Raw genomic sequence first — 23,565 nt, 5'->3', positions numbered from 1 at the left:
CAGGGCTTTCAAAGATGATGAAGATGTGGTTTCTGACTACAGGGTGCTTACACGGGAGAGGCATGTATTGTCGCCAAATAGGTTTGTAGATGAGTTATAAAGGCTGAATTACAGCCTGTATTGGAGCAGAAGGTACTCCCTGCCTTCGGGGTTCTGTGAGGGACAGGTCATGACAGTGACTGTTCATTGGTCAGGAAATACTTCACATAGCAGGTAACACTTCATTTGAGTCTTGGAAGATGAGTAGGAGTTTTCCAGGTAGAATTACATCTTAAGCTTTTCTGCTTCTGGTTGTTCTGAATTAATATACTCACATCATAAATTGCTATTGTGGCTAATATTGTAATTAAGGCCCAATTATGTTTCAAGTATTAGTGGGATTGAGTCCACGCTTTTGCTGCATTGCAAAATTTAAAGCAGTAATTAATATAGGACTATTATTATAGCATTACACTCATTTTAAAGATGACACCGTACTTGCAATTTTACATGTTGGATTAGAATTGCAAAATGTGTTAGAAAAAAAGGTGAAGGTGCACTAGAAGTAGAGCTAAAAGGGCTCAAATCATTGAGGCCGGGCATGCTAATGAGAGAACAGCTACTGCTTGTTGAGCATCTAACGCGGGCTAGTCACTGCCTCACTTTATCATGATTGCTTTTTACAGCAGCCATAAGAATTAGATAGAGTTACCTTTAATCCCATTTAATAGATACAGAAAATTCAGACAGACATAAACTTTCCTCTGTTAGTTTTCTGGGGCTGCCATAACAAAGTGCCATCAAGAGGAGAGCTTACAGCAACAGACATTTACTGTTTCTCAGTTCTGGAGGCTAGAAGTTCAAGATCAAAATGTCAGCACGGTTGGTTCCCTCTGATGGCTGAGCAAGAGAATCTGTTCTGTGCTTCGCTCTCTTAGCTTCTGGTGATTTGCTGGCAACCCTTGACATTGTCTGGCCTGTAGATGCATCACCTGCCTTCATCTTTACGTAACATTCTCCCTGTATATTTGTGTCCAAATTTCTTCTTTTTATAAGGACACAGTCACATTGGATTAAAGCCCATTATAATGACCTCATCTCAACGTGATCATCTGCAAAGACCCTATTTCCAAATTAGGTCACATTCACAGGTTCTGGTATTCAGGACCACAGCATCTTTTTTTAGGGAACATGATTCAAACCATAGCATTGCGTAAGCTTACCCACCCACTTAGCAGTAGAGACCAAATTCAGACTCAACTCCGTGTAATTCCATAGCCCAAAGCTCTAACAGCTGTGCCCTCTTGCATTAGGGCAGTGGGTCCATATTCAAGTATATCGTGCACTCTTGACAGTCAGTTGGCAAATATCATGATCTGAACATCTTGGCCAGACAGGATCAACTTGGGAATATGCCTTGGTGAGAATTGTTAGTCCAATTGTCATGGAACTGGAGGTTTTTGATCTCCACTGAGATACGAGTTACGTGCGATGTGTTGTATGCAAGAAGCGTGAGGTGTAGTCTAAATAGAACAGGGTGCCTCACCTTGGCACTTAAATTTTGGACTGGATAATTCTTTTTTTTTTTTTAAGATTTTATTGGAGATTGGGGGAGGGGAACAATGCTGGGGAATCGGGGAAGGGGAACAGACAAGTTGCTGTCGTTTTGTTCTTCAGTCTAGTTGTGGAGGATGTTGCTTCACTGGCCCAAGCTGGCACCATCATTGCGCTCTTCCTGGGTGAGACAGATCAGTCGCCAGCTTCTGGATGGCCGCTCACGGCGGCTGCTGGCCGCTCACGCTGGGTGCCGGCTACACATGGTAGCTTATGGCAGCTCACTGCAGCAGGGGACTGCAGCTTACACCGTCACCAGCGACTCAGGGCAGCCCAGCTCCAGGTTGAGCTGTTGTTCAGCATCTTAGCTGTAGAGGGCAGTGTCACTTTGTGAGTTGATTTGCTAGGGCCCTCATATGTGGGATCCAAACCGGGGCCCTCTGGCATCCCAAGCCATTTCTTAACCAATGCGCCACTCGGCCGGCCCTGGGCTGGATAATTCTTTATTGTGTCATGTGCATTGTAGGATGTCTACTAGCATCCTTAGCCTCTACCTGCTATATGCCAGTATCACCCCTGCCACAAACAAAAATGTCTCCAAACATTGCCAAATGTTCCGGGGAGAGGGAGAGGGCAGCATTAGGCAAACACTAGTTAGAAAGGGAGGGATGGCACTTGCTGAGTTTTGCTTAGACTTCGTGTTTATGTAAAGTGGTCCTGGTGACGAGGGTGAGGAAGACAAGCCATCCTTGTTGAACTTGCTTGGGGCTCTGTGGCATCTGGGGACATGAGAAGGACAAGGGAAAGCAGAGTTAAAGACCCGAAGCACGTTATGCACACTCTCTGGACAGCCTGAGATGTTTCAAAGTAAGATAGTGGTTTGGGAATAAAATTGAGATAAAAGTAAGACCTTTCATCGAAAAAACAATGGGTTATCCATGTTTCCAGAAAAAAAGCAAATGATTCTGATAGCAGACCAGAAGTTCAGGTTTTTCTTACTGTATGGGAAGATGCAATTAAGATCAGAGTTTTAATGGGCCTTCCTTCTTGGGGAGAGGGGACAGTAAACCCTGGTTACAACTGCAGGACAACTCGCGACGTTTTTACCCTGTTCTTTCTGGTGAGAAGCCAGAGCCACTCAGCCAGGCATGGCAGCGCTGTCCAGAAATTCTGATATAAGGCTCATCCACATTCTTCATCCTCCAGTTCACACTGTTTTCTACTGCTCAGGAAGATGGAGAAGCATTTCTCTACTTTCTGGAAAAATGCTCCTTTGTGAGTTGATTTGCTAGGGCACCCAAGGGACTCTGTTTCCTGTGTGGGGGTATCTATACCCCAGGACATCCTTATGCCCTCCCGCCCCCATCAGTCAGCCCATTTTCTCTTGTCATGGTTGTAGACACTGGTAACAGCGCAAAAAAACTGGAAAATGAACTCAGAGCTTTACTGCAGGGAATGTCAAGTAACAAAGATAACTCTGCCAAAGCAGTATCTGGACAGGTTCACGACTGCAAGAGCCAGTGTTGACGGCCTGGAAGCCCAGGAGAATGGCTTTGAAAAGGGAAGAAATCCACCTGCTGTGCAGTTAACACCAAAAAGGTAATGCCGGAGAACTCCAGATGGGTCCTAATGTGCTTTTTAAGACTCAGGAAACTCAGAGAGCTGTGTGATCTGTACAAGCCTGTGCTCCCTGGCTGGGAACAAAAAAACAAGGTATCTCCGTGCAGCACAAATAGATAATCATGTGGAGGAACCCGTGGGTAGGAATTATTGAGCCAGCATGTTAAAGACACTGGAGGTATAGGCAATTGAAGATATAATAAAGCTCAGTGCTCTAACCTTCAGAACAGGACAATGGGCTATATTAAGATGGAATATAATGCCCGGAATAAAAATAAAACCCCTACCAGCGTCCCCTTTGAAAATACAACAATGCATGTGCAGATGTATTTTCCCTAGCATGCAAAATCCCCGTGAATCCAGCCATTCTCTATGCAGTTCAGAAAGCAGGATGGAAAATTGCATTTACCTAGCCGTCGTTCTTCACATAAGCTCTGTGTCTTTATTGTGCAGTGTCAGGTGCAACCCCATTCCTAACCTCTACTGAGGAACTGTGGGAGTGAGCATACCTTGCCTTTTGGTAGGGAGGGAGTTTGACAGAGTGATGACATTTAGCTGTTCAATTTAAATGTGTCTGTTCTTTTCTTCTAAAGCCCGCCCTCTCCCCCATTGGTTAGTGTCCAGATAGTATCTCCATGTTCCTGCTGGCTTTTGTTCTTACCCTGTGATTATGGCCCTGGGGAGTTTGTGTGCCAAGTGTGTGGGCAGTGGGTCTGTGCTGGGCTGCAGGACATGCCTGGGGGGTGCTGCTCAGTGTGACCCTCGTAAGGGGTGTGAACTGGTTGAATCAGAGTCGCTAACCACATCTAGCTGGTGGGAGAGAGCCTGACCAAAGTAGTTGTGAGACAAACCAGGGGCAGGCTCCCCATAGAAAGAGAACAGAGCCCTGGTGATCAGAACCCACTGAAGCTGAGTTCTAATCCCCAGGCGACGGCTCTTTCCTCTCTAAACTGTGTTATGGTGTCTGCTTGGTATCGTGCCCATTGGGGGCTCCACAGCCAAATGCCTTTTTTTTTTTTAAGATTTTTTTATTGGGGCATTGAGGGAGGGGAACAGACAAGTTGCTGTCCTTTTGTCCTTCAGTCTAGTTGTGGAGGACGTTGCTTCACTGGCCCATGTTGGTATTATCATTGCGCTGTTCCCGGGCGAGGCAGTCGCTTGCCGGCCATTGGACGGCCACTCACAGTGGCTCACGAAAGCTCATGCCCACTGCCGGCCAGCCCCACTGCAGCCTACACCGTCGCCTGCAACTCACGGCAGCCCAGCTCCAGGTCAAGCTGTTGTTCACCATCTTAGCTGTAGAGGGTGCAGCGTCACTGGCCCTCATGTGGGATCCAAACCGGGGCCCTACTGCTCAGAGCTGGCGTCCCAAGCCAACTCCTAACCAACGCGCCACTCAGCCGGCCCCCGAATGCCCTCCTTGACGGGCAGAACTGAATATTCAGCATCTATCAGCCCGAAGGGTCACATCCCTAGGTGCCTGATCTATCGGGGAGGCGCAGGCCTGGGTCCCTGACTGCTCACCAGCTGTTCTTAAAGCAGTTCCTGCACTTTTCTAAGCCTCCCTTTCCCAGTCTGGAAATGGGGCTAACAACAGCGCCTCCCTCAGAGTGGCCCTGAAGATAAAATTCCCTCATCTTTGCAAAGCATGTGGCCTGGTGGCTGTATCCTAAGTGGAGCTCACAGAGTATAGATTGTGATTGTTAGACTTGGGACCTTTCAAATCCTGGTTCCTCAGAACCCCATTCCATCTACCTTACCAGCATTCACCTTGAAACAAGCTCTGTAGGTGGCCCTCTAAAGACTCTGATACCGCTCCTACCAACCCTCATCATCCATAAAACAAGCCAGGAACAAGAAATAACTGATCTGACAGCCGTCAACCTTGTAAGAATGTGGACTAAGGCCTAGTATGAAAAGAGAGGATTTACTTTGGAGCATCATAGGAGCTCATGTTTACAATGAGCTTAAAAGCCTTCTGGTCGGGAGAATGAATCGCTGCTCTTACAAGTCCGAAGGTGGTTACTCTTGGCCCAGGACAGTGACCAGATGGGAGCACGTGGGGCTCTTGGGGTCAGAGTGTTACATGGGTGAGCTCACTCTGAAATGTCCAGGTGGCTTACAAATATACTTACGACGTGTACTATCCTGTATGTATGTCACTACTTATGTAAAGTTCAGTAACAAATCTTGTCATGTGTGGCTTAGTCCCATTATAGTCTGTCTTTGTGCTTGCTCTTTTACTTATTATTTGAAATATTCACAAAAGAGGGCCGGCCGAGTGGCGCGATGGTTAAGAGCTGGTTTGGGACGCCAGAGGGCCCCAGTTCGGATCCCACATATGAGGGCCAGTGACACTGCCCTCTACAGCTAAGATGCTGAACAACAGCTCAACCTGGAGCTGGGCTGCCAAGAGTCGCCCGCGACGGCGTAGGCTGCAGCCACTGCTGCAGTGGATTGCCATGGGCTATTGTGTGTAGCCAGCAGCCGCTGTGAGCGGCCGTCCAGAAGGCGACGACTGATCTGCCTTGCCCAGGAAGAGTGCAATGACGGGTGCCAACTTGGGCCAGTGAAGCAACGTCCTCCACAACTAGACTGAAGAACAAAAGGACAGCAACTTGTCTGTTCCCCTTCCTCCAATTCCCCAGCGCTGTTCCCATCCCCCAATTCCCAATAAAAATCTTTTTTAAATAAATAAATAAATTCTTCTCATTGAAAAATCTTTAAACAGCACCAAATGTATGAAGTAGAAGTTAAAGCCCTTGCTTCGTTCCTCTCTTCATGTTCAGTTCTCAGAGGCAACCACAGTTAGATTTTTTGTAGATTGTTCCAGTTTGTTTTCCACCCTGTGGGTTTTTCTCCTTTTTTTTTTTTTTTTGCTTTACTTGAAAAAAATGAGATGATCCTATACATAGTGTTTCATACCTTGCCTTTTTAATTCACTAATATATTGGGGACATCCTTGTATATCAGATATAGAATTGACATCATTCTTTTTTAAAAGCTGCATGACATTCCACAGCACCAAATTTATTTAGTCCTTCTCCTGTTGATTGACAATAAACTTGTCTACAGCATTTTGCTATTATAAATAATGCTTTTTTAACTCTATGAATCTCCATAGTAATGTCTGTGACACTGCTCAAATCCCAATTAAGGCAGCCAGTTTTAATCTTTTGATTTAAAATACCTTCTTCATTAATTGTTTGGGCTGGAGTTTTGTTGGGATGACCCTCTGTGGTGGCTGAATCTCAAGTTTAGAGATAAGGAACCAGGCCTCTTAGGTAGACTTCTGGGTGTCTTCAATATTACGTTATATATTATAGGTTCAAGACAGGTAAAACAAACAAGTGTTTGAGCACAATTATATTTAATGTATAGTGTCTCTGAATGTGTTCTAGTATTAGCTAATCAGGGCAAGATGTGAATGGAGCCAATTAATAACATGATTATTGGCTGACACTCTCTCCTGTAGATACTTGGCTTCATAAAGCCATGGCTTTATGATATTTTGTTGTTTTTATCCCCTCCCTTAAACTCTGTTTTTATTGCAAATTATTAATAGTTCCCTGCAGAGATGTAGCTATCAGAATCTCAAGATGTTCTCATTAATAGAGTTATTAACCCCCCTTGCAAACCAGCAAGGTTTTCTCTGGCTTGGGCCCAAGCCTAGAAAACATTGCTTGGCTTTCTCTTAACACTGAGGTTACTAGTTTGACAATGTCTGGCTGTCGGAGAGTGCCAGTGGGGTTTTTTTTTTCTTTAAAACTCAGTAGCTGATTAAGTAGATGGATAAAGAAGTGGACTGTTGTTTGATAAAATAAGTGTATGAAAATGTTAATGGTAGAATCTAGGTAGTGATATGAAGGTGTTCACAGTAATCTTTGATTTTATGTTTAAACTTTAATGATAAAATGTTGGTGGCGGGGAGAATATGAAGCAGAACGGGAATGGGAAAATCTAACCCACAAAGGACTTGATCTAAAGCCATAACAATCAATGAAGTTGGTACCAAGAAACGAGTTGAACAGAGACACTTACTTACTTTTTGAAAAGAAGTTTTATATAACAGTTATAATAGTAATGAGGAAGAAGATAATATGGCTAACATCCCATAGGTTTTGTGGCATTCTTATTTTCCCTGTGGTGTTATACCCTGATACCAGGCCTGTAAGGTTGTATTTGATCATCAAACCTCTTTTCAGTTATCATCAGAATAATCTAATAACACCATCTGAATTTTCCATGTTTGGAAACAGGGACCCAGAAATATTAAGTGATTTGTCCACACTCTTAATACCAGATGAGGCAGAGCTTGAACTTGAATTTATATTTTCTAATCATACCTTTGCTATTCTACCATGTGTTCACTCTGCTTGTAAGATTCTGAAATTCAAAAGCATACTCTGGGGAATTCATGGAAAGGAGGATCTTTCAGCCAAGAGTGTTTTGAACTATGATCAAAGCAATGATGGTGGCAGAACTCTGTCCCCCAGCATTAGTGGTGACACTAAGGCCTTCAGCTACTTCCTGAAAGCTTCTCCCGAAATCCTACCTTTCAGGTTGGACCCAGTACATCAGCCAAGCTGGGGCTTTGCCCACCTTTGGGCAGCCTTGTTTTGCTTCCTAATTCACTGGTGTTTTTCTGACCAAAGATTAGAATTAGTACTGATTCTCCCAGAATTACTACTTTGTGTTTATTAGGTGTGCACACTGTAATTTTATGGTTAGGTAAGTGGGGAAGTATGATTAGTCGAAATGAATATGCTTTTCAACAGAGCAGTTGTGTTAAATGAATGGAACAGTGTGTGTAGATCAGAAACGGTGGCTCCGCCTTTCCTTCCTCCCTCCTTTGGATTGTTAGTGAGCTGGAGTAGTTGTGTGTTTCATTGCAGCAGAAATGAATGAAGAGTCAACCATGGCGAGGTGAGATCAGGAATAAAGGAGGATCATATCCTGTGTGAGGCTAGGCTGTTTATTTTTAGGGGTTGATAGAGTCATTTCTTTGGAGCACTTTGCTGATGAGGCTGGTCTTCTGCGAGGGTCCCGAAATGGATGCACTCGCTTCATGGTCTCCATCTGTAGCAGTGATGGGGGTTTTGATTTTGTTCTTTTCGTTTTCAGTTTCTCTTTTTTTCTTTTTTCGTTTTCTTGTTTTAAAGGAGATCACTCCCCCATGAGTTATTATTTAGAGCCAGCAAGTATTTCAAACATTTGGGTTAAAACAAACCACATTTCTTGTCCCCAAACCAAATCCCCTCCCTAGAGAAAACCACTCTTATTACTTTGTGTTATTTTTTCCAGAGCCTTTTATTTTCTTTCCTTAGTCCTATGTATCTGCAGCTACATCCACAACACATACAGTATTTTGTTGTATGGGTTTTTCCAAGTCAAATGTGTTTTTATTTGCATCTTGACATTTTCCATTAATAATATATCTTTGAGAAATTTCAGTGTCAGTGCCTGTTTGTCAATTTCTTTTCTCCCCTTCATAGATTATTTTACCAATTCTCCTATTTACTATATATATCATGTTTTTTTCCTGAAACCAAGGTTGGCGGGGCATATGTACTTGCGTATTTGTCTTTGTATTTGCAACACTTGTGGCCAAGTCTTAATTTTCTGAACAAATTTTCTTAATTGTCTGAATAAAGAGCCTCTTTAAATTATAAAAAAAGAAAAATAATTTTAAAAAATGAATAAAGATCCACATTCTTTATTGGTTATTAGGAAAATTAAAAATGAGAACCTAAGTATCCATCCAATGAGTAAAAAATAAGAAGGATCCAAACATCCACTGGTAGCAATGGGGTAGGAAGATTGGTATTCTCATATATTGCCTAGAATATAGAAAAGAGGTGTATACCCTTTTCAGGGGTGGTTTGAACCATGTTTAGGTATCTTAGAGAAAGGATTTGTGCTCATAGAGATATGGAAATTTTATATATATATATATATATATATATATATATATATATATATATATGCAATGATTCTTAACCTGCTTTGCCAGAACCCTTGAAGATTTTGACGAAAGCCATAGACCACATGATATCAGGGCTGGAAATGTCATGAAGAATTAGCAGCACGTGGTAACGGATGAGACCATGAGTTCATCTGATGAGAAGTGATAGACGCTGTCCAGTGCACACATGTAAGACATTGGGCAGTGTTACAGATGTGCGCTCTTCCGGATGCCAATTCCGTAGCTCCCTAAGTTTGTTTCCCCCTTCTGCCAGTCATCTCCCCAAAGTTGCTGTCCGTAAGGGAGACTTAATAATGAGAGAGGTTCCAAATAGAGTGATGCAACACATTTCCTCCTGTGGGAGAAATAACTTCCATTCCTTTAGTGAGTGCTTGATCCTGGGGCTAGCAGCACAGTGGGAGAGGTCCCAGCACACTGTATCTAGAAGAGTCTATTGGAAGGGAACCTGCACCAGCATGTAACACATGGCCTGAGGAGCAGAGAGCAGGTTTGAAGAACAGATATTCTAATTCGGCTGGCCCAGCTGATTTAAAACAGGCTTCCTGTGGAGATTGTTCTGAGAACACTGGAGGGTGTGGTTTTGATTTATAGAGCTCAGAAGCAGTTGGGAAGCATCCAGGTTGTCTTGCATGGGTGTTCTCAGAAATGTTTTGCATAAACCTTTTTCTTATGGAGACATTGATTTGGCAGCATTCAGCTGCATAGGGCACAATGCAGTTTTCTGAATAAAACCACGTAACTTTGTGCACAAGCTTTCTTGTAGCCTTCTGGCTGGCAGGAAGGGAGGAATACAACCACTCTATACCTGGGTTAATTTTATCTAACTTAATTGCAAATTCTTGGCATCATCGTTTCCCCCAAACCTGTTATGGGGTAGAAAATACAATATCAGAAGTGAGGGAAGAACGCTAATGGGAACTTCAGGTGAGTAAGTAACAAATAAACTACATTTTAGGTTTCTTGTATTTTAAAACAGGAGACATATTGCTGATTCCTAGTTGGGTTTGAGTGATTTATAACCTTTTATTTGTGGTTGAGTGTTGCAATCTATGTTGTCATGGAAATTCTATTGAATTTATAGGTCCATTTATCCAAAATGATTTTCCAGACTTCATTTCATGGTGAATCATATGGCTGTTACTCCGAAGTACAAAGCAATTTCTAAAAAGTTTCATATTACAAAGAGCACAAACACTGCGGTGGTTATTTTCGTGTTTTTGAAATACAAATGAGTTCCAGATGCACCTAGAGACCCCCTCCCTCTCCACTGTATCCAAGGTGTTAAGCTCCACTGCATTTCAGAATCAACTTTATATATAAAATAGCTATGCAAGCAATGAAAGGTTGTTTTAATGGAAAGGCACTACAGTAACTCTCATATGAATAGATAAAAAGTGGTCTTGAAATTGCTGGTTTATGGGTGGGGGCAAGACTGCTTTCTCAGTCTTAGTGCTCCATTGCAGCAGACGTGTACCCCCTACCCCCTTAAAGTTCAGTTGTAGTGGCAAAGGGAAAGAAAAACAAAGTGCTTTACCATATCCTTTGACTCGGTTTCACATGACAGTGAATATAGTCAAGGTTTCTACACCTCAACAATATTGACATTTTGGGCAGGATAATTATTTTTTGGGTGGGGTAGGGGTGTGATCCTTTCTGTGACCCTTTAGCAGCCCCCCTGGCCTCTACCCTCTAGATGTCAGTAGCATCTCCTGCCCACTTAATGATGACCAGAAATGTCTGTAGATAATGACAAATATTCCCTGGTGCCCAAAATCACCCCTGGTTGAGAACCACTGCTTTGAAAGCTTTGTGCTGGGATCCTAGAGATAAGTAATGGGTAGTTCTCATTGCTAATGGGAATTCTGGTTGTACAGAGAGGAATTTAAGTGTGTGGGCTGTGCAATCAAATGCCTGGGTTTGAATCCCAGTTTTATTACTTCTTAGACAAAATCTAGTATTTCAGCCTTAATTTCCTTTTGTATAGAATGGGGAAAGAATAGGACCTAACCCCAAGGGTGATGGCAAGGATGAAAGGGATTAATTCATTCGTGTACAGTATTGTAAAATTTGTATACATTTCTTTCTTTTTTAAAATAATGTTTAATTTTTCAGTTACAGTTGACATATAATATTATATTAGTTTCAGGTATACAACACAGTGATTAGATATTTATATAACTTAGTGTGATCCTCCCTTAAGTCTAGTGTCCATCTGACACCATACATAGTTATTATTGTACAATATCATTGACTATGTTCCCTATGCTATGCTTTACATCCTCATGACTATTTTATAACTGTCAGTTTACACATCTTAATCCTTTCCCCTTTTCACCTACCCCGCCTTTTGACAACCATCAAAATGTTCTCTGTGTCTATGAATTTGTTTCTGTTTTGTTTTTTAGATTCCACATATAAGGAAAATCACATGGTGTTTGTCTTTTTCTGTCTGATTTATTTCACTTAGCAAATACCTTCTAGGTTCATCCATGTTTTCGCAAATGGCAAGATTTCATTCCATTTTATGACTGAGTAATATTCCATTGTATATCAGTACACCTCTTCTTTATCCGTTTATCCATTGATGGACACCCACGTTGCCTCGTATCTTGGCCATTGTATAATAAACAATGCTACAATGACTATATGGATGCACATGTCCCTTTGAAGTAGTGTTTTGGGTTTCTTCAGGTAAATACCCAGAAGTGGAATTCCTGGGTCTTTCTTTGTCTCTTTTTATAGCCTTAGTTTTAGAGTCTACTTTGTCTGATATAAGCATTACTATCTCAGCTTTTTTTTTTCCTCACTTCCATTTTCATAAAATATCTTTTTCCATCCCTTTACTTTCAGTCTGTGTGTGTCTTTTGATCTGAAGAGCGTCTCTTGTACTTTTAGGCAGCATATGTAAGGGTCTTGCTTTCTTATCCATTCAGCCATCCTGTGCTTTTGATTAGAGCATTTAATCTATTTACATAGGTCTGTAACTATTGCCATTTTATCATTCATATTGTTTATTTTTTTCCTTCTTTTTAAAGATGCCGCTTTAAATGTTTCTTGTAATATTGGTTTGGTGGTGATGAACTCCTTTAGATTTTCTTGTCTCGAAAAGCTTTGGATACAATTTAGCAGTCCTCGTGGAATGTTTTATGGAGGAGGCTGTCTCTTGGACTCGTTCGCAGTGTCTGCCTGAAGGGAAAGAGTGGGGAGAAGCAGAACTTGGTCAGTGTAATTGTTGTTTGGTCCTAGGCTGGCATGAGGCCACACACCGCAGACAGTCACCCTAATTTGCTCTGTCAGGCAGGTAATTTCTCTCTAGCCTTACCCTGTGGTTTAGAGCAGCCTCTGTCAAATTGAAAGGGTGTATGTGGCGCAGAGAAGCAAATGAGGCCTGCTCTATTATTGGGTTACGTTATACTTTTGGTTATTCCGGTTTCAAAAGTGGCAGCTATTTCACTAATACTATTTATTTCTCATTAAAGTCTAATATACAAAGAGAACATTCACAAATATTAAGTGTACAACTGAACACGTTTACGCTCTTTCACCAGGCCCAAGAGCAAGAAAGGGCACTTACTGGAACACCTATATCCTGCGTCCAGTTACTGCACCCTGCCGACCCCCCGGGGTAACCACTGTGTTGGTTTCTAACTAACTACCTGAGTTCTTCCTGGTTTTGCACTTTATTTATTTTTTATTTTTTATTTTTTATTTTTATTTTTTTAGCTGAGCCATCCTGCTACCTATTGGTAGCTTAGCAGCTGCTCAGCTCGGGCTGGCCTCGAACCGCTGTTGCTCAGAGCTCAAACTCTTGAGCGAGCTCTTAACCAACTGAGCCACTCGGCCGGCCCTGGTTTTGCACTTTATACCAATGGACTCGCATGGTATATCCTTTCCTTTTCTTTTTTTTTTTTTTGGTATCTGTCTTATTTGGCTCAGCATTTTGAAATTTCATCTGTGTCGTTACCTGTAGTTTTCATGCATTCCGTTAGATATTCCATTGTGTGAGTGTGTCACAATTTTTTTTTTTTTACCCATTCCATCATTGATTAGCATTTGGGTAGTTTCCAATTTGCGATAGCTCTTTCACTAATTTATTTGTATTTTCTCCCTTTTTTTCCCCTTTAAGTCATTTTTAAATACATGTGAATCAGTTGGGGGCCTACTGTGTGCCAGGTGCTGTACTTGTCATTTTACTTAATCCCCACTGTGACTCAGTGATATATTTCTTATCCTCAGTTTACCCGCAGGAATATTGAGATTCAGAGTGTGACTAATTCACCCGGATCACACAGCTACTGCTTACTGTCCTCTTCCCTGAGTATATGAAGGGTACCTGGCTAACATGCAGCCAGGTGCTGAACCTGCCTCATTTGTGTTCAAACTATGCGGAGCTGTACGAAATAACTCATGAATTATGCATAGTAAATTCCTGAAAAACTCAACCTACTATTGTAAGCCAGAGCCTGAACTCTTCCCTACCAAGGGAAAATTCTAAGGATTATATATTTATTTGACTAATCAGATGCATCACCGAACCAGAAATTCCAAAAATCATAATGGCATGAACGAGTTCCACACAGAGACTTTTAAAAGGGATCCCAAAAACATCCCGACGCCTGATTGTGTATGAGTTTTAGGCCTGGTGTGCAATTTGGGTTCTTCTCCAAAATTCTGGATTCTTGCTGTAAAGTAAGTAGATGAAGACAATTTCATGTTACAGGTCAAGTGTAAAAAGGAAATAATTAAGATTAGTGCACTCTGTGATTAATGATATTGTATAAAGCAAGCATTTGAGAATGTTTATTTAAATGCTACCTTGCCTGCAAACGTGCTGAATACCTGTTATTCCTTGTAGCACAGTTCTTCTAAAAATATTCTTCAGTGAAGGCTGTGTGAAGCCCACACACAGATTTCTTTGCTACACCTTGTGGTATGACTCATTGGGATGTTGGCTGGCCTGTGGAAACAATTTGTTTTCACCTCTGGTCATAAAGGAAGTAATAAAGAAAAGTGATAAAGATGCATAATGATAAAAAGGGAGAGCTATTTAGTTTATTCTTACTTTTCCAAAGCATGTAACTAGTGAATCTATTACAACGATCCCATGAGGTAAGTGTTACGTCTATGTGACAGAAGGGGTCACTGAGCCTTAGACTCTCCAGTATCTTCAGTATACAAATCAGATCTAATGCTGTAGCTCATGTTCCTTGATCTTCACTTATTATCACCCAGTCGTTTTGGCTGCCAACTTCATGGACATTTTTCTTAAGTCACAAGAGTGTGAACTGGGTTGCAACACGGGCTACATTCTCCAGGAGAGAAGCCTGTTAGAAGAGGTGAATGAGGAGGATAGGGCTCAGAGCTCAGAGAAGCTCAGAACGTAACTGGATTGCAGAGTGGTTTTATAATGTGATACACAGACATATATACGTATATATGTATGTATGTTAGCTTAAAATCAGTAGGGACTTTGAGGGTATATTAGTCAGGGTTCTCCAGAGAAATAGAACCAATCGGGGAGATATAGATATAGGAGGGAGGGTCAGAGAGATGTATATGTGGGGGTGGGATAGAGAGAGAGAGAGAGAGACTGCTTGAGTTTGTAAGAGATTGGCTTACTTAATTCTAGAGGTCGGCAAGCCTTAAATTTGCAGAACTGGCTGGAAATTCTAACAAGAGTTGCATTGCAGCCTTAAGTCCAAAGGCTGGAAACTTAGGCAGAATTTCTTTTACTTAGGGAGACCTCAGGCTTTCAGCTGATTGCATGAGGTCATGTCATGTAAGGTAGTATGCTTTATTCAATCTGTTAATTTTAATATTATTCACACCACAGCAGCGTTTAGAATGTTTGACCCAACAACTGGGCACCATAGCCCAATCAAGTTGACAATTAAAATTTACCACCACAAGGGATAAAAATATAATGACCCTGTAAAAAGGTAACTGGGAGTAAAAATTGTTCATTGATATAAAATACCCATTTCATAGTTCTGAATTCAGAGTGTTTGTGTTATATATATATATATATATATATATATATATATTTATTTATTTATTTATTTATTTATTTATTTATTTATATTATATGTATAGTATGTATTATTTTTCTCCATGATTCAAATGAATAGATTTTCTTTTGTTGGAGTATTAAAATTGCAGGCTGGAGTTGCTGGGGTAGGAAATGGTTTGAATTTCTTGTAGATGAAAGAGAAAGTAATATAATCTGTATTTAGCAGAACCATACCTGGGCCACTTAGCCATTTCACAGTGATTTTGGCATATATTTGCATTTTCTTGAGCATTTTCTCCTTCAGTTTACCGTATTTGCCGGCGTATAAGACGACTGGGCGTATAAGACGACCCCCTAACATTTCCACTCAAAATACAGAGTTTGTTATATACTCGCCGTATAAGACTACCCCCTCTTCCGCACACCTTCCACACACCAAATAAAAGGTAAAACAATATCAGATTTGATTTGGCCCACTGAAGTGCAAACAAGCGTATTGTATTTCGTGTCACCACATAACCGTTTTGGCGATGTTGAGCCACCATGTCTGCTACATGTTTTTCGAGTTCTGGCCAGTGTGGGGTGCCTCTTCTTAATGCACACTTACCCCTTGGCATACGCTTTAATGCTTTCTCATTTGATTTCCAGTCCCGAACCATCTTTTCTGTTACTACATATTGTCTTGCAGCAGCACAATTATTATTTTCCTTAGCAAAGTTTATAACTTTCAGTTTAAAATTTGCATCATACTTCTTTCTTTTGGCTGGTGCCATGATAGGGATGATAGGGGTTTGACTGGTCGACATTTTCTATGCTGTACTGTACAATGGTGCAGTATTGTGGTTGGCTGTTGGCTGTATACAAAGCCTGATTTGATTGGTCCCTGCTCCCTGTTTGCCCGCCCTGTCACTATAGCAGTCTGGTCCACCCTTGCATCAGCATCTCCCTGGGACCTAACTAGTGCACAAGTGCGAGCTCTTCAACATTCTAACAGGCACCATGATAGCGCAAAATCGCGAATCTTCAATGCATATGTAAAGAAATATACGGTAACCCGAATTACCACACTCGCAAAATCGCACACAGCCGACCATACACCCAGTATGGTATCGCGATTCGCGATTTTGCGCTATCATACTGGGTGTATGGTCGGCTGTGTGCGATTTTGCGAGTGTGGTAAAATCGCATAACAGCAAAATCGCATAACAGCCGAGCATACACCCAGCAGCGCTGCTGATGCCTGAGAGGTATGTGGAATGAAGCGGGCGGGCATCGGGAGGCCACTATGGCACGGGGCAAGCACTATGGGCAGTCTATCTGAAGTGTACCTGGCATATAAGACAACCCCCCACTTGGAGGCATATTTTTCAGGGCCAAAAAATCGTCTTATACGCCGGCAAATACGGTAAATGCATTTGTTCTCTTACTATTCTGATCTCTCATTTTGTTATTGATTCCTAGAGATAGCCAGAACTCATTATAGTACTTGTGGCTTTATCATTTGACAATTCTTGCTTCCATTCAGAGCCCCTATTCATTCACTCCAAAAATAAATTACTAGTATTTACAATGAACGGCACTGTTCAAGACCAGCCTTGAACTAGGCAGATAGAAGTCTTACCTGCATTGATCTTCCTCTCTGATGGCAATGGCAGACTCAAAGAATTAGAATGTGCTGTGCTGAGTGTGTGTGATCTGGCTGAATACTATAGTAGTTAAGGTACAGCATAATCTAAAAATCAAATAATATTAAGAACCTGTTATATAAAAACCTCAATTCTGGCATCATCCTATGCAAATCTTCCCACAAGTGGAGCCAGAAGATCATTAACTGTGTTTAGATTTCTACTGTGCCTTCACTACACATTTTTATTCTTAGGCAACAGTTGTCGGTCCACCACCATGTTCTCAACTAGCTTACTACTTAACTTGGTTAGCACCAATTATGTTCAGAAAAATACATTTCACCTCTTCTGTTCTGTTATATACTGCCTCCTAGGCAATTTGTAATTCTTGCTGTTGCCTTTTCAGTCACCATCTTTATGTCATCCTTTTTACATCTCATCTGTTCTTCTCCTGTATCTTTTCATGTGGGTTTTTCCACTCTATGAAGATGCCCAACAGTATCCTGGAAATATCTACTGATGGTCAGTAGATTGCTTTTCCTCTAGAGCTATCTGCGTACTGTTTCCCTATTTAATTCATCATGCAATTTTCTTGGGCCATGTATGTGTGTATGGGGGTGTACACATTGAAGAAATGTATGTTTTTTGAAAGGAAGTTAAAACACAGTGCTTTCCACCCTTCTTCCTTAAGAGCTTTGTAACTTTAGAAATCTTTGGTTTCCTTGGCTGTAAAATGATCATGGTGGTAGCTACCTCAGTAAGTGTGAAAGGATGATGAGAGTACAGTTCCTGACACAGAGTAGGCAGTCACTACATATTTGAAAAACAACATTAATAAAACTATAGAAGGCTTTAATTTTCGGATCTGTCACTTTCTATTCATTTGTCTTAACACAGAGAGTGATACAAATAGGAAACCAAGCATATACATAGCTTTTAAATCAAATTGCAACTATAGACATTTTAAATATAAAGCAGGAGAAAGGGAAGCTAAGTGGACATATTGTGACTGTATACATCATATCAGTACCCAACAGTCGTAGAGCATTGACCGCTACCAGCGCTGCACTCACAGTGCTGATTTCATCTTTCCCATCACTTGGCAATGTTGCCACTCATTCAGGCATCTTCCACATCTATCTTTTAGCACATGCTTTCTGGTCAGTGATGGGGCTTTTTCTCCCTGTAAAATGCTATTTTCCAAATGTCAGGTTATGTGATAGTATGTTTTATATTATCTACCACCTTGATCTAGCTAGAGACATGCCTGAGGGTTTGTCCATTCCAGCCATTTGACAGGTACAGTTGGATGAGCCATTTCTGATTCTCGCTCATGAGTTTAAAAGGTATTTTAGAACTGGTCCCTGATTGCACCCTGGTGTACAGCAAACAGTCTGCCAGTGGCTTTTTAGTTGAGCTTCATATGGTTTGTTTCTGTTGTTGGGGTGACTTACATATCTCATGGTACTCTGCATGGTGGAGAGACATCCATTTATACAAAGTTGATCCAGCTTTCCTTCTCTTGCACAGAGGGTCTGGTTGGAATAGACATACACAGCCTTACGTTATATAATTTTCCTGAAGAACCAAAGTTGTCTAATCTCAAACATATTTAGAAAACACTGAGTTAACATTATTAGGTCTTTAAATGCCATTCCTCACTAAAAGGAACCAGGGCTTGCTTAAGAAATGACCAGTTTTAGGACTGGAGCAGGGAAAATACAAGATGAATGTAGAACATCTGTGCCAGCTAATAAGGGGTTAAAAAAATGAAAAATGTGAGCATGTGACAGAATGACAGGACTCTGAAGAGCCAGCTATTGAGCAAACCTGAGACAGTTTGAGCTTACAAATAAATACTGATAGTAATGGATAATAACCCACTAGATCAAATAGAAGCAAAAATAAATGAGTTTCTGTTGATATGAATGAATGAATGAACAAACGAATGAACTATGGAGAGGGAAGGCTATGTTTTAAACTAGAATGCCATTAATGAATATTGAAGGCTGGTCGAGTTATAAAATCATCAATGGATACTAAAACTAGTGAGTGAAAGTTAGATGAGGAATAGGATATTTTTGTAATCTCAAAATATCTCCCTGCAAAGTACTTTTTAATTACAAAAGGAAAATTAGTAACTTTATGGTAGAGAAGCCTAGCAGACATCACCTTAACCATGTGATCACGTTAAACACTAGTCTTATTAGAATAAACCCACTTCACGTGCTTCCTCATATGGTACACTGTGAAGACAACAATATTAATTCTGTGGTAACCTGCCCAAAATGCACCACCTAAATCTAATCATGAGAACCCATGAGACAGACCCTGCCTGTCCACTTCACACGGCCAAAGTAAAGAAAGAAAGGCTGAGTAACTGTTCCAGACGAAAGTGGGGAATGGGAGAGGGGCAGTATAGAGACATGACAATTAAATGTAAAGTTTGATCATAGGTTGGCTTCCTGAACTGAGAACCAAAATAATGATCTATAATGAACTTATTTGGTCACTTGCCAAATTTTGAAAATGCACTGTAAATAGTATTGTATCAAAGTGAAGTTTGCAAATATTAATAATTGTACTGTGGTTATATAAGAGAATATACTCATTCTTAGAAATTATCTACTTAAGGTATTTATAGGTAAAGGGGCATTTTCCTCCTATTTACTATTAAATGATTCAGAAAAAAATTGTGTGTGTGTGGGGAGAGAGAGAGAGAGAGAGGGAGAGGATGTAAGTGGGGTAAAATATAAATAATTGGTGGTAGTGGGTGCAGGAACAGTGAATAGATAGATCTCTTTATTGCTGGATTTTCCATATCTTTTCTTCAGCTTATGTGCACCATGTTTCTTCTGGAGAATTGCCATACAGTAAGCATCACTAAGATTCACATTATTCAAAAGAACACACTTTGGGGAATGCTGAAAGGAAGGCTCTGAGTATAGTTCTTGACAGCAGGTACAGAAAGTTGATGGGCTTACTCAAGATATTTAATAGCCACCACAACACCTTCCAAAGATGTTTCTGGAAAATAGATTTCCAGCTTCTGCCCAAATTTGTCTCATCAACAATAACACTAAAATAACTTAAAAGTCCAATTTACTCAGCAAAACTCCATGTACTTATTGACTCTCACATTTAAGATAGCTTCAGAAATTCACATAATTCAGTAGACGACAGACAACTTGAGAGGAACAGCAAGGAAAATTGATATTTCAGACTTATGCTACTGTTCTCTCCACGAGACATTTTATTATCCTGATGGGTGGAGTCATGACTCAAAGACATTTTCTAAAAATGAATTTTCTCATCCAGTTGTAAATGAAAATGCCCTTGAAACGGCCTTAAAGTATTTTGTATCACACACTATTCAGGTGATGCATTAAACAATGCCACCCTTGACCATGCACTGAAGAATAAGAAAACACTCTGGGAACTTACTTAATTTGAGGGACTGAGTTTTAAAAGGAAAGTGAAGTGTAATGTGCTTGTGTCGATTTTCTTTCTTGAGCTAGTAGCAATGTATCCAAAGCAATTCATTCAGCATTAAACTGTTTTAATCTGCACCTCATTGAATGGATTTTCCCAGTGTGAATTCATGATGTCTACAGCTGTCCAAACCTAAAGGCAACACATTTGTAAGAAGCTGCCAGATTCAGCTGGAATTCACAGTCTGAGCAAAAGTAATTCGCTTTGAGAAAGAAAATGCTAGAAAAATAATCTACCCATCTTTCTCCCAGCCACTTGGGTACTTGAGTTTTCCTAGAAAGTGTCCTGATTGGGTTATCTGATTTCACTCTTCAGAAAAGAAATACCACCTTGTTCATAAGACCTTGGTTAATTCAGTCAGCATGACTCTGTTTACCTCTGACCTCTTCCTTTAGTTGCTGCGACTTCACTTTCCCCACTGGGAATTTATTATTCAGTATCCAATCTCCAAACTCCATCTGGGTTGTGGTGGTTGTTCTGTCTAAATAGCATCATGTCATTGGGAAAAGTGGGGAAACAGAGGTCATAGAAGAGAGCTGATGATACAGGAGATTTGATTTTCTATAGGGAGTAGGTTCAGTCTAGAAGATTCAGTGGAATCAGAAATTTTCAGGTCTCTATCAGATGATAACTTGACAATATGGTGGTGGTGATGGTGAGTTCTTGAGCACTGGTGGGGTCTAAACATGGTGCTACATACTATACACTACACTCACTTGTGATCCCCAGGCCCACCCGCCAAGGGCTAATACTTGATTCTTTACATGAGGAAGCCAATGCTCAGAAATTATAATAGCTTGCTTGCCTGAGGTCTCACAGCAGGTAAATGAGGAAACTGGAATAGGTCCCCACATCTATTATTTTTATCATAAATGTGGACTCAGGAGATGACTCTGTGGTCCATTTTTGTTCTCCGAATTGTATGAAATATCAAGGAGTGTTCAAGCATTAAAGTTGTATAATGAATTTAAGTTGATTTATCTGTGTTCTGCTTTTTGAATAAGAAATTTTAGCCAAATGGAAGAGAAGGTTTTTAAGGTTGGGATGAGAGCACCTGGATTTTATAGTCTTCCTCTGAAGTTTAATCTTAGCCATTATCAACGTCAAATTTCTGAAGCACTATTTCCTCATCTATAACTGATAGTAGTAGTTTTGCCCTATCTTCACATGGGTTGTCAGATGGATTCAGTGAAATAATGTATGTGATGACTTTTTGCAAACTGTGAAGTGTAAGGCATTATTACCAACATTACCATTATGTTTCTTTGTGGAGTCAAACAAATATTCCGTTTAGGCTACTTCTCAAGGCTACTGAGAGAACCCCTCACATTTATTAGAATGAGCAGTGTTTATAAAGATGTGCCCATTTGAGCATTTATCATTTTTTAACACATGGACTGAATTTCACAGGCTTCATTCGCTTTCTACTTCAAGGTGTTTAACTCCATTAAAATTTGGTTTCTTAGTAGGGAACTTTCATGATGACATGAGTACTAGGTAATGGGAAAGTGTCAGTCTTATTTGTTTGGGGGCTGCAAGAAGGCACCAGCGTTATGTGAGAAGATGTGTGTTTTAGTAACGCCTGCTGAAGTTCATGGAGGTAAAATGGTATGATGATATTATGGTGCCTGGGGTTTGCTCCCAAATACTTTAGCAAAGAAAAAAATACAGATAGATGAATACTTTTGGCCAAATTTTAGCAAGTGGGATAATCTGGGATCATTGTACGATTCTCTCTACTTCTGCGTAGGTGTGAAAAATTTTCATAATAAATTTTTTCATTGTTCTTTTACAGATGCAGATTTTCTTTTACAATCCAGACGACTTTGACAGCTTTCAAACTGCAATTTCCGAAAACAGAATAATTGGAGCCATGGCCATATTTTTTCAGGTAAGTTAACAGTGGCCCAAGTACTTCACCTAGAGAATTCTCAGAATAGTTTTTTTTTAATTCACCAATTTGTTCTATGTTTAATGAACGCATCTGTTTTCTTGTTCACACCTGTCTAAATAAAAGATATTTCATATTGTCTGTTGTGTGATTTAAAATGTAAATAAGTATGTTTAGAAACATAATGAAAATTTTTGCATGAATTATTCTGATTTTATTGCTACTTGACTGGTGCACAGACTGAAGAACACATTTATCATCTAAGTTACTTCACTACTGGAGCATTTTGAACAAGTTCTTTCAGCATATTAAAAGGCTGATACCACAAAAAATGGTGGTTTTCTTTGGAGCAACTTTAAAATTTGACATTACTTGGAAGTAGATTAATAAATAGCATCAGTCGCTTCTCTAAAGAGACCCCTTTTCTTTCCCTCCCAGAAATCCCCATGGCAACTAAAGTTTTTATTGAGAACATTTCAACATTAGTACATTTATGATTTCCCATCCTTTCTTTTAATGTGTTTGCATTAATGAGTATTCCTGACTCATGTATTGATTCTATACCTAAAAGTCAAACCTTGCATCCTTCCCCAGATAATGCTGTCCAGGCTTTTGAATAAGTCAAATCAAATTAAAGTAGTGTGGATAATTGGGTGTCCTGACCAAGTAGCCTAGAGGAGATCTGGAGCTTTTTTGTTTGGAAAGTAACCTGAATAGTTAGGTATGGGACTTGTCTTTCAGTCTTCAAATTTGTGTAAAGACTTCACACAGGTGTTCCTTTTACCAGGGAGTCCTTGTTGGAAAATGATGTGTTTCTGACAACTAAAGACATTAGAACCTTCTCCAGTGTGGGCCTTTGACCTCTGCCTTTGGGGGCAAGCTCCTTTGTCATTGAAGTAGAGCCAATTTTATTTGGAGTATGTTAGTTTCACTGCCTTTTTAAGTGTGTGACACATGACAGATGATTCTCTCCACTGCTTATGTCTCTCTCTTAACTATCTCCTCTCTCTCCCTTTCCTTTTCTGGGATAAAGCCTCCAATGGGAGATAATATGTGAAAAATTGAAAAGCCTAGTGTCCCACCCAAACATCAAAAACAATAGAGTGATAGTCATTGGTTATGGCATTTGTTTTCAAACTGTGGATTCTGACCTATTAGTGGGCTATGAAATCATTTTAGTGAGTCCTGACCAGTATTTTAAAAATAATGAAATAGAATATGAAAAAAAATCAGAAAACATCAATGTATCGTAATACTTTTGTACAACTTTTCTTTAGTTGTTGATACACAGAGAGACGTACTGTATATGTACTGGGTCATGTTATAAAATGTATTTCTTTTTGTGGGTCGTGGTCTGGTGTTTTGGAAGTCACCTGTTTATGCTATATATTGGGCAGATCTCCCCATT

The 23,565-nt window shown here is 40.3% G+C and overlaps 1 protein-coding gene across 1 annotated transcript in view; it reads left to right on the top strand.

The window, feature by feature from the left end:
• LOC109395835 (receptor-type tyrosine-protein phosphatase gamma-like) overlaps window positions 1-22,157 on the top strand; it is a gene marked incomplete at its 3' end in the record, with an annotated part of 531,517 nt that extends 509,360 nt beyond the window's left edge. Inside the window, exon 5 of the mRNA XM_019667172.1 lies at window positions 22,062-22,157. Within this exon, the coding sequence (XP_019522717.1) occupies window positions 22,062-22,157 (96 nt within the window). The remainder of the gene's footprint in view (window positions 1-22,061) is intronic.
• Window positions 22,158-23,565: the final 1,408 nt, after the last annotated feature.

The sequence above is a fragment of the Hipposideros armiger genome, unplaced genomic scaffold (assembly GCF_001890085.2).
Source record: "Hipposideros armiger isolate ML-2016 unplaced genomic scaffold, ASM189008v1 scaffold_487, whole genome shotgun sequence".
Classification (NCBI taxonomy): domain Eukaryota; kingdom Metazoa; phylum Chordata; class Mammalia; order Chiroptera; family Hipposideridae; genus Hipposideros; species Hipposideros armiger.
Note: the sequence above shows the minus strand (reverse complement) of the source record. Positions and strands in the feature narration are given on the sequence as shown.